The 15,020-nt window shown below is 51.2% G+C and overlaps 1 protein-coding gene across 1 annotated transcript in view; it reads right to left on the reverse strand.

The window, feature by feature from the left end:
• The window catches only part of LRRC75A (leucine rich repeat containing 75A), a 58,267-nt gene extending 43,253 nt beyond the window's left edge, over positions 1-15,014 (reverse strand). The window contains exon 1 of the mRNA XM_008640423.2: positions 14,628-15,014. Within this exon, the coding sequence (XP_008638645.1) occupies positions 14,628-14,891 (264 nt within the window). The 5' untranslated portion in view covers positions 14,892-15,014. The remainder of the gene's footprint in view (positions 1-14,627) is intronic.
• Positions 15,015-15,020: the final 6 nt, after the last annotated feature.

Consider the following 15,020-nt stretch of genomic DNA (forward strand, 5'->3'; position numbering starts at 1 on the left):
AGCAGGAATTAAGAGATTTTGCAAGGTAAAAATGTAGAGGGAACAAGTTACAGAGAGATTTTAGCTCAAAGCAAAAGAGGAGGAAGTAGGGCTGAACTAAACATTGAAATAAAAGCTCCCTGACCCTTTTTTGCATTAAAATTTATCCTCAGGAACAGCCTATTCCATGAAACCACTTTGTACCTTCCCAACAGTTAAAAGGGAATTCCAGCAAAGGAGAAAAACCAACCCAATCCCACAGCACCAAACTCGTTTTCTGAATTAAGACAAAGCAACAGGAGTGGAATAAAAATAAAGGTTTCCCCAAGGAAGCCAGCATCACTCAAGTAATTAACATGGACAACATGAATTTCAATTCTTTCATTTGCAAATCCAGCATCTCCAGTTAATCTCGAGCATGGACAAAGTCCATTAATGAAGCAGATTCCTGTAATGGGATTCAAAGCAATGGCAAATCAATGCAGAAAAAAACTAGTGTGATTAAATAATCCACACTTTGCATAATAACACCAGTGCTGTGTGATGCTGCCTGGTTATGTGGAGACAAATCCCAGAGCAGCCCCTCCTGAGCAATCCCAGCAGAAATACCCAGCGAGAAAATCAGACTGAGGTGGGAAAACCACCCTGCTCAGGGGCTCTGGGGTGAAATCCATGAGCCAAGGGAAAATCTTCCTCACACTCCATGGAACCTCTCCTGGGCAGCCCCACAAACAGCTGGGAGTTCCCCAGGTAGCTGTTCAAAGAGTGAGGGGAGGTGATCTCCCTCAAAATCCTTTCTCAACCCCTCTGGTCTCACCCTGGGTGCCTGGCAGGGCCCTCCTCTCCAGGAGGTGCCAGTCCTGGAATTCAGCAGCCCCTGGCAGGACCTTTGCTGTGCCCTCCACTGCCAGCTGGGATGTATTTATTGACAAACACTGATCCCAGCTCGCCCTGTTTCACCAAACCACTGCCTTTCTTGTAATCTCTGATGTCTCCCCCTTGAACAAAAGGAGAAACTGAGTCACAGCAAGTTAAACCCCCATCCCCAAACTCACACTGCTGCCCTCACCATCCCCATTTCCAAACACCTTCAGCCGGGAGGCCACAACTCTGCTCTCCTCCTTCTCCTCTGGGATATCTCCTCTCAGGCTTGCCAAGTCAGAAAACCACTTAAATACCTGATTAACTACAAGCACATGTTTAAATCCCGCTGGGGCCAAGGGGGTTGGATTAGCAGAGCACTTAAAACAGAATTTGTTAAGCAAAACTTCTTTTTCCTCCACCCAATTCCCTTCACAGCGGCACAGGGAAGGACTGGGACACCCCAGAGTGAGATGCAGCTCAAGTGAGCACTGGAAGAAGAATTTTGCACAAAATCAGGGAATGAGATCCCAGGGAACACAAGCTGTGCCCTCGAGAGCTAGCCCAGAGCCAGCCAACCTTTCCAGTAAGTGCCATTAAGATCCTCCTCTTCATTTCACCACACTCCAGGCTCCAGAAAGGCCAGAGGGTGGTGGCTGAGCCTCAGTGATGGGACAGATTAACCCAAAAATGGCCTGAGAGCCCCCGTGCTTGGCTGACAAGAGAAATCCACCCCAGGTTTCCCCGGGGGTGCTGAACAGACACAGGCAATAAACAGCTTTGCTGCTGTGCCCTGTCCCTCCTGCCCTGTTTGTAGGGTCTGGGTCCTCTCCGAGGGGAAGGGGTGCTTTCAGCACCCCCAAACCCACAGGACCCCCACGCCAGGCAAGGAGAAGCAGGAGCATCCCTCCTGCTGGGACAGGCAGGATCACATCCAGTTTTCAGCAATAAAACGTGTCAACCCACCACCCACCCCCCAACTAAAATCGAGTATTTCTGCTTTGTTTGACAGCCAGGGCCATTAAATTGCTGTTGTTGATATCCCATTTCCCAGCGGGGATGCCAGAGGATCTCGGGAGGATGAGACACAAAACACACCTTGGCCCAGGGGAGCTGTGCCAGGGAAATCCAGCCTGTGATGGATCTGTGGCCCGAGGGATGAGAAGGAGCCGTGAGCTGCCACTCTGGGTGATGAAAACCAGGCCTGGAGCTCACTTTGCAGGAGAGGGCTGCAGGGAAACCCTGCTGCTCCCGCTGCTGAGTCACAGCTGCTGCGAAGAGTTCAGTGCAGGCTTTTCCTTCTCACCGCTCCCAGCCTGGAGTAGGAGTTTCCTGCCACCAGTGGCTTCCACCCAGCCCTCACTGTCGGGGTGAGGACCAAAAGACACCCAAGAACAAGGCAGAGAGCAGCTCCAGAGTGGGAATATCAGCCCATGGAAAACCTGCTGCTCCCGCTGCTGAGTCACAGCTGCTGCGAAGAGTTCAGTGCAGGCTTTTCCTTCTCACCGCTCCCAGCCTGGAGTAGGAGTTTCCTGCCACCAGTGGCTTCCACCCAGCCCTCACTGTCGGGGTGAGGACCAAAAGACACCCAAGAACAAGGCAGAGAGCAGCTCCAGAGTGGGAATATCAGCAGAGCATCCATGTCTCCATGCCCTGGGCTATTCCCTTAATTCCTCACAATGTGACACCACCCCAGGAAGTGTCCCCAGAGAGAAGCCTGGAATGCCACCGGTAACAGAGCACCCTGCTAATCCCTCGTGCTTCCCCGTGGGTGGCTGAGCCTTCCTGGGAGCACCAATCTGGGTCCCATGGAATGCTGTGGCCACAGGATATTCCCACAGGTGCCGGAACAAAGCCTTGTGGCCTGCAGCTCCTACTCCCAGCTCCGGCACTGCAAGCCCAGAATATTTCTTTTCCAACTCCAAAATAGCCACCACTGATATTTTTTACACCAGCAGCTCCTCCTGAAGTGAACAGCAGAGGAAGGAGAACCCCAGAAGCTTTCAGGACCCAGAAACTCCTTAATCTCATTGCTCAGATCCAACCACGGGGCTGAATAATCCCTGAAAGCTGATGCGGGATGATGAGCTGAGCAAGAAGAAAAGCCAGGATGACCTCATTGTGCTGAGCCTTCCCTTCCCTGCTCCAGTCCCACTGAGACATCCACAACCCCGGGCTGGAATTCCTCAAATGGCCACGAGCAGCTGATTTCAATATCATTAAAACATGACTGGTTTTGAGCTGGTTTTAAAGTGGAGGAGCCACTGGTGTGTGGGGAATCAGAGATGTGGGTGAGCCACGGGGTGGCATTTAGCACTCAGTGACACCAATCCAGCCTCGGGACCAACCCCGAGCCAAGAAATGCCAAAAATTCATGCCAGGAAGGAAGATTCCCTTTTTGCAAGGCACGAAACAGGAAGAAAAAACCTTGGTTTTCTCTGAAGATCCCACAGGCTCATCCAAAATCACCTCTGACAAGTAAATAGGTTGGGAAAAGCTCTCTCTGAGAGCCAGGCTGCCAGGCAGACTCAATCTGTGTTATCTTTTCCCTTTTTACTTTATCTTCCCTGATGTGCCTGCTCAGGAAGAGATAAGGAGCAGCTGCTCGGAGCCCTGCTTATGGTTTTGCCACTTCTGTGCACTTCATTCCTCTTCCTGGGAATTCCCTGCTTCTCTTCCCCTTTGCCAAGGGGATGCTCAGCCTTTCTGCTCCTCCATTCCCTCTGCAAAACGAGCAGTACAGAAGCTTTTCCCGGTAAAGAATCTTGGAATCATTTAGGGTGGAAAAGCTTGAGTCCAACCACTATCTCACCTCTAAACCCCACATCCACACATCCCTTAAATCCCTCCAGGGATGGGGATTCCAGCATTTCTCTGGTGGGATAACCAGCATCCTGCTGGCTCTGGGATGGGTCAGTCAGAGCTGAAACATCCAGAGATGGAGCTCGGTCAGCGCTGGGTCCCACCAGGATTTCGCATGCGTCATTCCCATCCTCCTGCAATCAATGGAATGATCTCAGCCTGTGGGAATGGCACTGTATTCCTGCCTTTGGGAATATTCCAGACTCCTGTATTTTTGCCCTCCTCCAAAGGGAGGGCACACAAGCAAACACGAGTCCTTGAGGAAAATAAAGTTTGATTTACACGATGTGGCAACAGCAAGAGGTCTTTTTTTTAAAAAGACCTTTCAGGAGAGGAGTTTGGCTGATTTATTTTCTTTCAGGAGAGGAGTTTGGCTGATTTATTTTCATTGTGTTGGTGGAGAACAACAGCTGACAGGCAAGAGACGAAAGCACCCCAAGCAGAGATTCCTGAGAATTTCAGGGAGTTCATCTCATCCGAGAACTGCTCCACATCTAAAAAAGGATGGAGGAGTTTCTCAGAGCCAAAACTCACACTGCACCGTGCCAGCTTCTCCATCCTCCTCCTCCTCCTCTGGACAACACCAGGGTGGGAAGGAAAACAGAGGGAAAACCAAGCAGGAGTTCAGGAAAAGCACCGAAGCTGCTCCTGTATTGCAGTTCAGCCTTCCCACTGGATGACCAGTGCCATGGATTGGAAAGGCAGCTTTGGGACGTTCCTCCCCTGCCAAGAAATGCCAGGAATTCCTGCCTGGAAGTGGTACAGTTCCAGCAGCTGGTCCCCACGTGGGAGCAGGGCCGGGATGTGCTGGATGCCGCACACCCGCGCCCGTGTTGTTTACAAGGCACTCAGGGCCTTTACAGGGATGCAGACATCCTAAAATCCAGGAAAACCTGGAGGCCTGGCAGCTCTTGGAGCTGCTGACACCTTTGTTCTACAGCAATGAGGCAAGAGAGAAGAATGCCATGGAAAGGACTGGATTTTTATACTGAAAAGGAGATGTGGGAGAGCAGATGTTGTGCACGTCCAGCTGAGACACTTCTATCCCTTCCCAAATCCACAAATCTTGCAAAGACTGGCTTGGCTTGGAAGGGACCTAAAAATTCATCTCATTCCACCCCCTGCCATGGGCAGGGACACCTTCCACAGACCAGGATGCTCCCACCTGGCCTTGGACACTTCCAGGGATGGGGCAGCCACAGCTTCTCTGGGCACCCTGTGCCAGGGCCTCCCCACCCTCACAGGGAGGAATTCCTTCCCAATATCCCATTTAAATCTCCCCTCTGTCAGCCTGAAGCCATGGCAGCCTGTTTGCATCAACCAGCCTGGTGATACTTTGTGGTTTTGGGGTACCTGGTGAAGAGTTCCACCTCTAACCCAAAGAGAGGATGAAAAGCAGAGTCTCAAACTCAGCGGGGACAGCAGGAACAGCTCCACACCTGCAAACAGCAGGGTCCTGAATGCTCTGAATTCCCCTCCAAAGGCACCCCATGCAGTCCAGCTGTATCCATCCCATCCCTGCTCCCTGGGCAGGCACTCTGTAATCCCATTAAACAGCCTGACAGCTCGGGAACGGCACACACGCAATAAAACCTCGACTTTGGCCTCTGGAGGAGAGGCTGCCAGGTGGCCCGAGGAAGGGAACTGCTGGGATGAGGTTTTCCTCTCAAAACACCCACAGAAAAATGGGGAAGGGAATGGATGAGACCATCAGCCTGGGGAAATTATCCCAAATTTTTCAGGGTGGCTCAAAAGCCTCCCATTTCCCATCCTGAGACTCAGTCAGTGCTGTGCTCTACATCAGAGGGAACTGGGAACCTTGTCCCTGATTTATATCAACAAAGGAAAGTCAGTTTTGGGGATTAAAGGAAGAAATGAAGCCTTTCCCATGTTTTATGCCATGCTTGTGTGTTTTGATTTGCAGCATCAGATTTTTAGATCTGGTATTCGGTATTTTGGTTGGAAAATAAAATCTTTGTAGAAAGTTTTCATAGTGACTTCCCTGTCTGGCCCCAGGGGATTTGGATGCTCCTTTGAGGATCCACCTTGGCATGTGCCTCCAAACTGGAGGGATGTGAGGTGGGATCCTCCCAGCTGGCTCGGTCTCTCCAGAGCAACCCAAAAGTAAAGGGTTTGGGCTCATCAAAGTGACCAGGAAATGCCCAAACTTGCTGAGGAAGAATTAAGGAATGGGCTGTCCAAGGATTCAATTCAGTGACATTAAAATTCAATTCATGCTGCTCTATAAAATAGCTTTAAACATTAAAATACACTCACTTTAAACCACCCAGATTTCAAACCAACAATTTAGGGTGACGCCAACCTCTGGTCAGGCTTTAATACTAAAATTTTATGATTTATTTCATTTTAAAGAGCTCCTGTTAGCCCAGGTAGGCAGGACACAGCTGCCAATGATTTTAGGGAAGTCACTGTTAAAAACACAACTAGAAAAGAGTGAAGTGCAAACACAGCTTTTGGGAGGGTCTGGTTCTCTCACGTGGACAAAGAAAACATCTTAATTTCAGTTAATTCAAAGGTTGCACTCCATGATCTTTTCCAACCTGAATGATTCTAATTCACTTAGTCCAGTTTAACACTGAATTCCAGCAATGAAAAAATCAGGAGTACAAAGGAGAAATGCACATTTTCCAATCTGCAAGTAAAACTGCAACCTGAGAGAGCAAGATCTGTAATTATGGTGACCAGAAGTGTAATTCATGATGCACAATTAATTCTCCACTTAATGAATCAACCAGTTTTAAATGCCAAATGTGTTTTGAGACATTTGCTTTGTCTGCTGTCTTATCCAGCATATTTTGAGTTTATTAACTGATCAAAGACCATTCAAAACCACTTTTCTGCTCTTTCAGTTTCTTTCATTTCTGTGTAACTCGAGCCAGAGATACAAAAGGATCAATTATTCCTGTAAACCCCAAATTCACCATTTCCCACCAGAATAAAAACACACAAATTTTCTCACCCAGCCACACAGCTGCCTAAATAAATGTCCCCAGATACACCAGGCTCCCTCCTCAGGAAAGGAAGTATCCAATTACACCGAGCAGGAGCAGCTTTTTACAACCAAACAGGAAAACATCCTCTTTCTTACAGAATAAACCCCCCAAAAAAATCCTACCCACAAAAAACTGGCTGCTTAAATCAAGATTTAAACCACAAAAAAATGGCTGCTTAACTGGAGATTTAATCCAATCCTGGATGATTTTGGCTGGATGTAAATCATGGGTGTAGGTCATTCACACTCTCATCCCAAATTGCTTCTCTGCAAGCCCAGCAAGGCCACAGAGACATTTGGGAGCAAGATTTCCCCCAAATCCCTTCTTCTTCCAGTGCTGGAACAGAGAGAACTGTATCCAAATTGATGGATAAATGGAAATACATGGCAGGATTCCAGGATGAACCAAGGCTTTGGGGCTCTTTGGGCAGGTTCCAGTCCTGTTTCTGCAGAGATCTGGGCTCCACTGCCCTGATTTTGGGGAGCTCAGGCTGAACCAGGGCTTGGGGTTTGTTCAACACCAACCAAACCTGGGCTAGACGCTGCAGCAGCTTCGATTCATCCCTCGTGCAGGGAATTGGGGCTCTTTTATCGAGGTCCAAACCCCCACACCTCCTGTATTCCAATTCCCTCTGGAGGTGGGGATGCCCCAAATCCCAAAGCTGTCCCCTCAAGGAGCTCTGTGCTCCGTGGGAACGGGGACAGAGGTGTCCCAGGAAAAGCCCTCAGCACATCCCCGGCCAAAACAACCATTTCCCACTGCAGGCTGCTCTCCTTCCTCAGCAGCCTTCGCTTTCCCCTGCTGGGATTTCATTCCTGTGCCAAGATCCCGGCCTTGGGGAGGGTGGGGGTGAAGGAACAGCCCTGCAGAACAAGGCGGGAATTAAATATTCCCAGCTCCAGAGTGGGCTCAGTTTAAGCATCTCCTGGGACAGGGGAAGAGGCAGCTCTGGGAATTTCCCAGCCATGGGATTGGGGCTCCCAGGCACAGATTGGCTCAAAGCCTTGTGCCTTTCCATCAGGAAAATCCAGGGAATCTCTGCACTAAGAGAGAAGGTGGCACAGGAACCACTCAAGGAGGTTTCAGTATCGTGTTTTCCAAGCTCGTCCTTGGAGTGGGAGGAAGGGACAGGCAGAGCTCGCTCACCTCGGTGTGTTTTGCATGCTGGGAGTTAGAAAACAGAACTTCGCCTCCCACAGAGCTGCAGGTCCTGTCCCTCACATCCATTTCCTCATTTTCTGTGGCTAAACAGAAAGCAAGGAGCTGAAAAACCCAGGACACAAATCCCCATCCTCCAAAAAAACCCACACGCTCCAGGCTCTTGCTCCAGGCTCCTGCTCCAGGCTGGTCTCTCATTAACCAACCTTCATTCCAACACAAGTGCTGTTAGAATTGGAATTAATATTCCAGTGCCCCACTGAAATCTCCTCCAAATGCAATCCCTGAGCACTCATGGATGCTGCACTGGAATGGGCAGCGCCAGTAGGAGCAGGGAAAGGCCTGGAAAGCTGCTCAGAAACAAATCCCACAGGCAGAGGGGACATTAAGGGACTGAGATCAGCAGCCAGCAGCAGGATCCAGTGCTGGGAAGGAGCAGACCTCGAGGAAAACCTCCATGGGCCAACAAGGATTTTGGAACCATTGGAAAACACAGAAATATCTCATAAAGAAATTCCCCCAGCAATATCAAACCTGAGCCCTGCTCTGCAAAGCAGGACAGCCAGAACTCTGGGAAGATTATTGGGATATAAAGAGGCCCTAAGGAATGAGATATCCACTGAGATACCCAAAGGCACGAGGAGGAAGGCAGCTCCCACCCCTTGGCTCTCTCCGGAGCTGGCGAAGCTCAAAGCCTCCTCGCACAAAGGAAGTGCCTCTGACTTTGAAAGACACGAAGTCTGAAAGATAAAGAGTCTTGAAAAGATCTGAGAACTCTGGAAAGCTCTAAGCAGTTCCTGCTCTCCAAGCAGCAAGGTCAGAGCTGGGAATAATTGGAGCTAAAACCTTCGGCTTGGAGAGGAATGGAAAGGACAATTTGCTTTTCCTTTTAGAGGCAAGATGAAATTCACCATGCAGTGATCTTTCCTCCAAAATTTGAAAGAGAAGGAGGCTGAGACACACACGCAGAAAGAGATATGGAATCAGGCATTAAATCATATTAGGCTTTTGGCCAGGACCTGAAGATGTTGAATACTAAAGAAATTCCACATCCCTTGTAGGAGAACGAAATGAATATTAATATAGAACCACCTCCCTTAGCTAAGAGCAGGCCAGAGCCACAAATCCCCCAACACATCAAACCCTAAAGCTCCAATACTCTGAATTTCAGGTGCATCATCCCCCACTCCTGCCCCCCAAGCCCCCTGCACAGCAGCACAGCCCAGATGCCAGCGCTGGGATGTGCAGGGAGGGCTCTGCCCACACAGCCGTCACACCCACGCGCTGGCAGGGAGAGGAGACATCCTCACACTCTGGGCTTTCACAGTCTGAAGCAAGACAAAAAGGAAAAGAGGAAAAATAAAATTAAAAAAAGGTGCATGCCAGGCTGGCTGCAGGGCTGGAGCCCCAAGCTGCTGCATTTCACTTCAGGTGTGAAAACAGCAGAGCCTGGGGGGGAAAAAAGACACATTCCTGCAATTATATAAACAGAGAAAGTGCTGAGCAGGGGCTGAGTGTAACAACAACCATGAACTTCTGCCAGCTCTGAGATTTCTGCCTGCAGTGAGGGCACAGGCAGGAGCTCATTCTCTCTTCCAGATGCCCACAGCACACAGCCCAGCCTAACCCAGCCCAACCCAGCCCAGCCTAACCCAGCCCCCACTTTATGATTATCCCCCCTCTCCCTGCCAAGACACATTTCCCCCAGGAGCAGCAGCAGCAGCCACCACCTTCCCGGGGGTTCATGACATCCAAGGCTGCCTGGACAAGCAGGCACAGGACACATCCCACTGGGGATGGGAAGGGAGCAGCAGGATGGGAAGAAGGCAAAGATGCTGCAAGGGAGCAGCAGGGCAGGGTTTGGGAGCACGGAGGGAACAGCAGAGACCCTGTTTGGAGCAGGAGACACCCCACCACTGCCAGGAGCGTTTGTTGTTAATACCTCCAGCAGCCTAAGGGTTAAAAAGAATTGTGGGGAGCGCTGGTGGGGTTTCATCAGCAGCTTGAAGCAGAGGAAATGAGTGTTCACCCCAAAGCCACCCCCTCTCAGAGCAGGGTTACCCAACTTCCACCCTGCGGTGCCCGGCGCTGCAGCCAGGGCAGCTCCCTCCCTCTGCCCAGCCTCACTTGAGGAAAAACAATCCCAATCCTGCAAAACTCCTCATCCCTGTCTTCTGCTGGCTGGGAGGAGCCCAGAGACCCCAGGCTGGATCACCTCTGGTGCATCAGCTGGTCTGAGCAGGCAGGAGAAGGGACCAGGAATTCACTTGTGGGGCAAACACAACAGTGCTGAGCTCCTCCAGCATTCCTGGAACACAGGATGGGTTCCATGGGAATGCTGCTCCAGGGCCAGGAGCAAGCACACAGTGGTAGCAGAGTCCAGCCACGAGTCTTTTTAATGTTTCCACGCAGCTCTTGTGTCTCAAAGGAGTCACAGGAGCCCCAAGTGAGCTGTCTCCATCAGTATATTTAATTTTTTTTTGGTGTTTTACCATTCCCACTGGCCAAGCCCCCTCTTACAACGAAGATATCCATCATTAATTAATTAAACATCCCTGTGCCACACAGTTCCCAGGCCCTGCTCAGGCTGTGCCTTGTTCCCCACAGCTTCGGCTGGAGAATCCAGGGCTCAGCCTCAGGTGGGGCAGGGGGACACCTGCACCCACAGCAGTTTGTGGGATGTTTGTGGGATAAACCACAGGGATCACGGGCTGGATCACAGCCAGGAGGGGGCTGCCACAGGCTCTGCACGGCTTGGTCGGCACAGAGCTCATTTGCTCCCAGCCCTTTCCTGCAAATGGGATTTTTTGGTGGTGTTTTTGCCCATTTGGGGCCCTGACCCCTCTCCCCTGCCCTCCACACCCCAGCAGTGCCCACCCCAGGCTGGCACAGCAGAGAATCCACGTTCCAAGTGCTGCAGCTCTGCCACACCTTGGACCTTCTCATTTGGCCTCAGCACCCAGGGATTTATTGCCACACTTTGCTTCCTTTTCCCCTTTTCCCCATTTAATCCCTGGAACTGCTGCTCACCTGCCCTGTGCAGAGGATGCTCAGATTTGCTGGATTCCTCCTCCTCCCCTCTCCCACCAGCCCCCAGAGCAGCAGCAAAAGCTCCACGTCGAGCCATAACCAATGGCAAATTCCTGGAGCGCAACGTAATGTGCTGGGAAGCGCTTCCCCGTTTCACTTGGGAAAAGCGATCCCATTTGGCAGCAGGGAGGAGGAAAACACGCTTTGTTTTACAAATCCTCTCCCCAGCAGGAGAGACACTCCCAGAATTTAATATACTGACACTGCTTGGCTGCCTCAAGCACTGAAACTCAAGAGTATGGAGGGGGAAAAAAAGAAGAGTAAAAATAAAAGTGCCACGCTCTGTAACGTTAAAACCTATCCTGCTCTGCAGCTGGTGGTACTGGGAATAGTGGGGCTGGAATTCTCCCACCTGGATCGAGTGAAGGGTCTGGAATGGATTCCCATGGCTCAAGTGCTGGACATGCTGAATGAATTCGTTTTGTAGCCTCTCCCTGCAGCAGCTCCTTGTTGGAAAGCAGAGAAGATGCTGCCAGGTAAACCTAGGAAGTCACTTCATACAGATAAATTCCAAGTTATTCCATGCAGGAATTACTTCCATGGAAGGCCAGAGGCTCCCTCCAGGTGACCAGCAAGCCTGAACTCCAGCCTCAATCAAATTTTAATTCTTTCAGTGTCTTTCCACTGCATTTAAGTGCCAAAAGCATCCTCCCTCTGCAGCACCGTGGGGATGGCTCAGGGGAAAACACCTCAGCCAAGGAGAGCAGCAGGCACTTGTTGGGATTTCGGGGATTTGGATTTTGCAGTGTGGGGTTTGGACTCCAGAGCAGAAAGAAGGAAAAAGAAATGAGGATCTGTGTCCCAGGAGCTCGATGTTAAATCAGCCTGGCTGTGCCAGAGGAGCACAAACCCTTTGGAATGGCTGGTGGCAGGAGGAATAACAGGAGTGTTATTTTGAGGGCAGGCAGTGGGATCAAATTGCCTCCACACCAGAGACCACTGCTGACCTCTGTGAGAAGCAAAGTCTGTCTGCTGTTCGTGCTTTTTATCGTTTTAAACAAAAAAAAATCACTTTGTATCTCAGTATTTTAGAGTTGTTTGCAACCCTCAGGCGTTCCCAGGAACACAAATTAATCCTTACAAGAGCCTAGAAGGAAAACAGCATCGCTCCAACCTCAGGGGAGGGAGAAGGATGGATAAATTTGGAGAAATCCTAAAGGCCACAGTGGACATTGGTGTCAGTGGAGGGGCTGGGTTAGGGTTTAAAATTCCGGATTGCAGCCTTGCCCTGATTATCACACACAGCTTTTGTGGGAGCAGGCAGGAAAAAGCCCCCCCAACCTTGTCTTGCAGGATGTCATGGCATGGAGACCTGAAAAGACAGAGATTTTCACCTCTGGCCATGTGCTCATCCTGCTCCAAAAAAAATGATGGAGCCCCTCCACAGGCAGGGATGCTGTCCCCCACCCCTCAGCAGCACGCTGGGCTGGCCTCAAAGCCTGCTGAAGTCAGTGGAAAGGCTCCCAGTGACCTAAATGCCTGGGATTAAAAAAATTCTCAGCTGAGAGCTGGGCACCAGGTCACTGGGTTTGTCAGGAATACCCCAGTTTTGCTGGAAAACCCTTGGTTTTACAGTAGCAACTACACAGAGCAGCCACAGACACCCTAAAAATGGCTCAGGGAAAAAAAATCTCTGCCCCACCAGGCTCATCCATCCACCCCTTTCCAAAGGGGGAAGCTCATCCTTCCCCCCAAATCCTCACTTTCAGGCTGAGATACTCCAAGAGCTCAGCTCTGGAAAGCTCCTGCCAGAGTGGGAACAACCCAAGTGGCCCCTTGGAGCCACCAATGCCCCTCTAAAACATCTCCTCCCCAAATCCAGCTGCTGGAAAACCACCCAGCAGGCAGGATTTGTTCAGTGGGGCATCCCACATTCCCTCCCTGGAGGCAGGGAATAAAACCACCTCATTAAAAACCTGCCTGGAGTCTATTATAGTATCTGGGACAAAGCGTTCTCTATTTTGACACTCTAAGATTTATTTTATCAGAGCAAGCTCTTCAGAGACACTCACTGCCAGAGATGTACCTGACTCTAACAGGTTCCTTGCTTCCCCCAGCAGTTTAAGATGAATTTTTAGCTTTTTCTTCCCCTCTCCAGCAACCAGGGCTCCCCCGTGGTCAGGTTTGTCATTAGGGCATCCACAGTGACCCAGCCCAGCTCCCTCACTCTGCACTATCAGAGGGTGAGGACAGACCTGAGAAAAACCAGTCTGGAGCCAGGGAGAACTTGGGAGTGATTTGTGGCATTTCCCAGGCCCCAAGGTTTATTTTTTGGGGAGGTGTTTGAGATAAACACCCTCTAAAATTAGCACCTGTCCTTCTGCCAGCTCCAATGGGCTGCGGCAGCGGTAAAGATTTGGCGTGGCTGAGAGGGTGCAACATTTGGGCTCTGATCTGCTGCCCAACTCTACCCCCACAGCCACACAGATCCCAAATGGAGAAGTCTTTGTCCCAAGGAATTGTGTCCCCAATTCCCAGAGAGGCGGCACGTTCACCTCAGGAAAAGTATTTTATCCCAAAGTTGAAAGTGGTGAGAGTTTTCCATAAAAAACCCACCACAAATCATGTGAAACAGTTCAGATTTCTCAGCTGGGTTGCTCCAAAGATCATCCTAAACCTGCTGGGCATAGGGATAAATGGAAGTGGACTGAATGGATCAGGGACATGCCCCAAACTACACATCCACTCGCTAAAAAGTTACCTGGACCAAAAGATGGGGGAGGAAAAAATGCTAACAGCAAATCCCAAACACAAAATCCCAAAAGAAAACCAGACTGGACCAGCTGTGCTTTTCCATGGCCAGACCATAGGGCAAGAAAGCAGCTCCCGATGCCCAGCAGAGACCTGAGCAACTTTTCCCCAGCTGGCAGAACTGGTTACACCGAGCTGGAAGATGGATCTGCTTTGGGTTTGCATGGAAAACTCGCTGTTCCCCAAAGCCCTGCGCACCCCAGAGCCTTGAAAACGCCCAGCACTCGGGTGGCTTTTATCAGCAGAAAAGATTAAATGCTAATTTGCCTTTTCTGTTTGCTCACAGCAGCTTTCCATCCTGTTGCTTCCCAGCTAATGCCCAGCTCAAACAGATTTCTCAAGGCAAAAGGTCTCGGGCACCCTACAATTAATTCCCCACTCCCCCAGAGCGTCTCGTTTCTCCCAGTCAACACCAGCAAAACTCCACCACGCGATTGTTGGCGTCAAAAAGAACGAGATAAAAAAGCAACGCTGCCAACTCTGGCTGCTTCTGAGCCAGGAGGAAAAGAGCTGATTCTCAAAAGCTGCCAGCTCCAAACTGCCTCGGCGCTTTTACGGAGCTGCTCGAAACACCAAACTTTTGGAAAGTTGAGTGGGAACCACCTCGAGTAAGCTAGAAATCCCAGAGCTGTCGGCGCCAGCGAGGAAGGCAAGGAGGGAAAAATGCACCCGGCAGGGTTTCCTCGCTGCAGACAACGCGCAGCACCTCCCCGGGGGTATTTCCCCCTCTCTGACACCGTGACCAACCCGCAGCTCCTCTGCCACTTCCCCAAAATGACGCCACGAGAGTCAGACCCGCAAAAGCGGAGCGTGGCCCCTGCTTGGGCTTCCCACAAAGCAGGATAGGTCGCTCCCACACTTTTCCCCCTCACCGCAGCCGCCCTCCCTCTGGAGGAACCCGCCCATCCTCACCTGCCGCAGGTTCTTCAGCAGCTCGGTGGCCTCCTCCTGCTTGCCCTGCTTGACCAGCAGTAGCATGTCCTGGATCATGCAGATCCGCCGGTGGTACGGGGGCAAGCTGCCGCCAGCCCCCTTCCCGAACTTCTCGCCGGACTTCACCACGAGGGAAGCGAGGAAATCGCCCCTTTCCCTGGGGGCCGCCTTCTTGCGGTGGTGGCCCGGGGGGCTCTCCCCGGCGCTGCCCGGCGGGCAGCCCTTGGTCTGCTTCGTGCCCATGGCCAGCGGCTCCCGCAGCCCGGCGGCTGCATGCAAAGGGAGGGTGGCGAGGCTGGGGGGGCACAAGGGGGGCACAGGGGAGTGGAGGGAACGCACGAGGGGTTAGGAGCGCACAAAGGGGTTTGGGGG

Source organism: Corvus brachyrhynchos, unplaced genomic scaffold, assembly GCF_000691975.1.
Source record: "Corvus brachyrhynchos isolate BGI_N302 unplaced genomic scaffold, ASM69197v1 scaffold99, whole genome shotgun sequence".
NCBI classification, from domain to species: Eukaryota; Metazoa; Chordata; class Aves; order Passeriformes; family Corvidae; genus Corvus; species Corvus brachyrhynchos.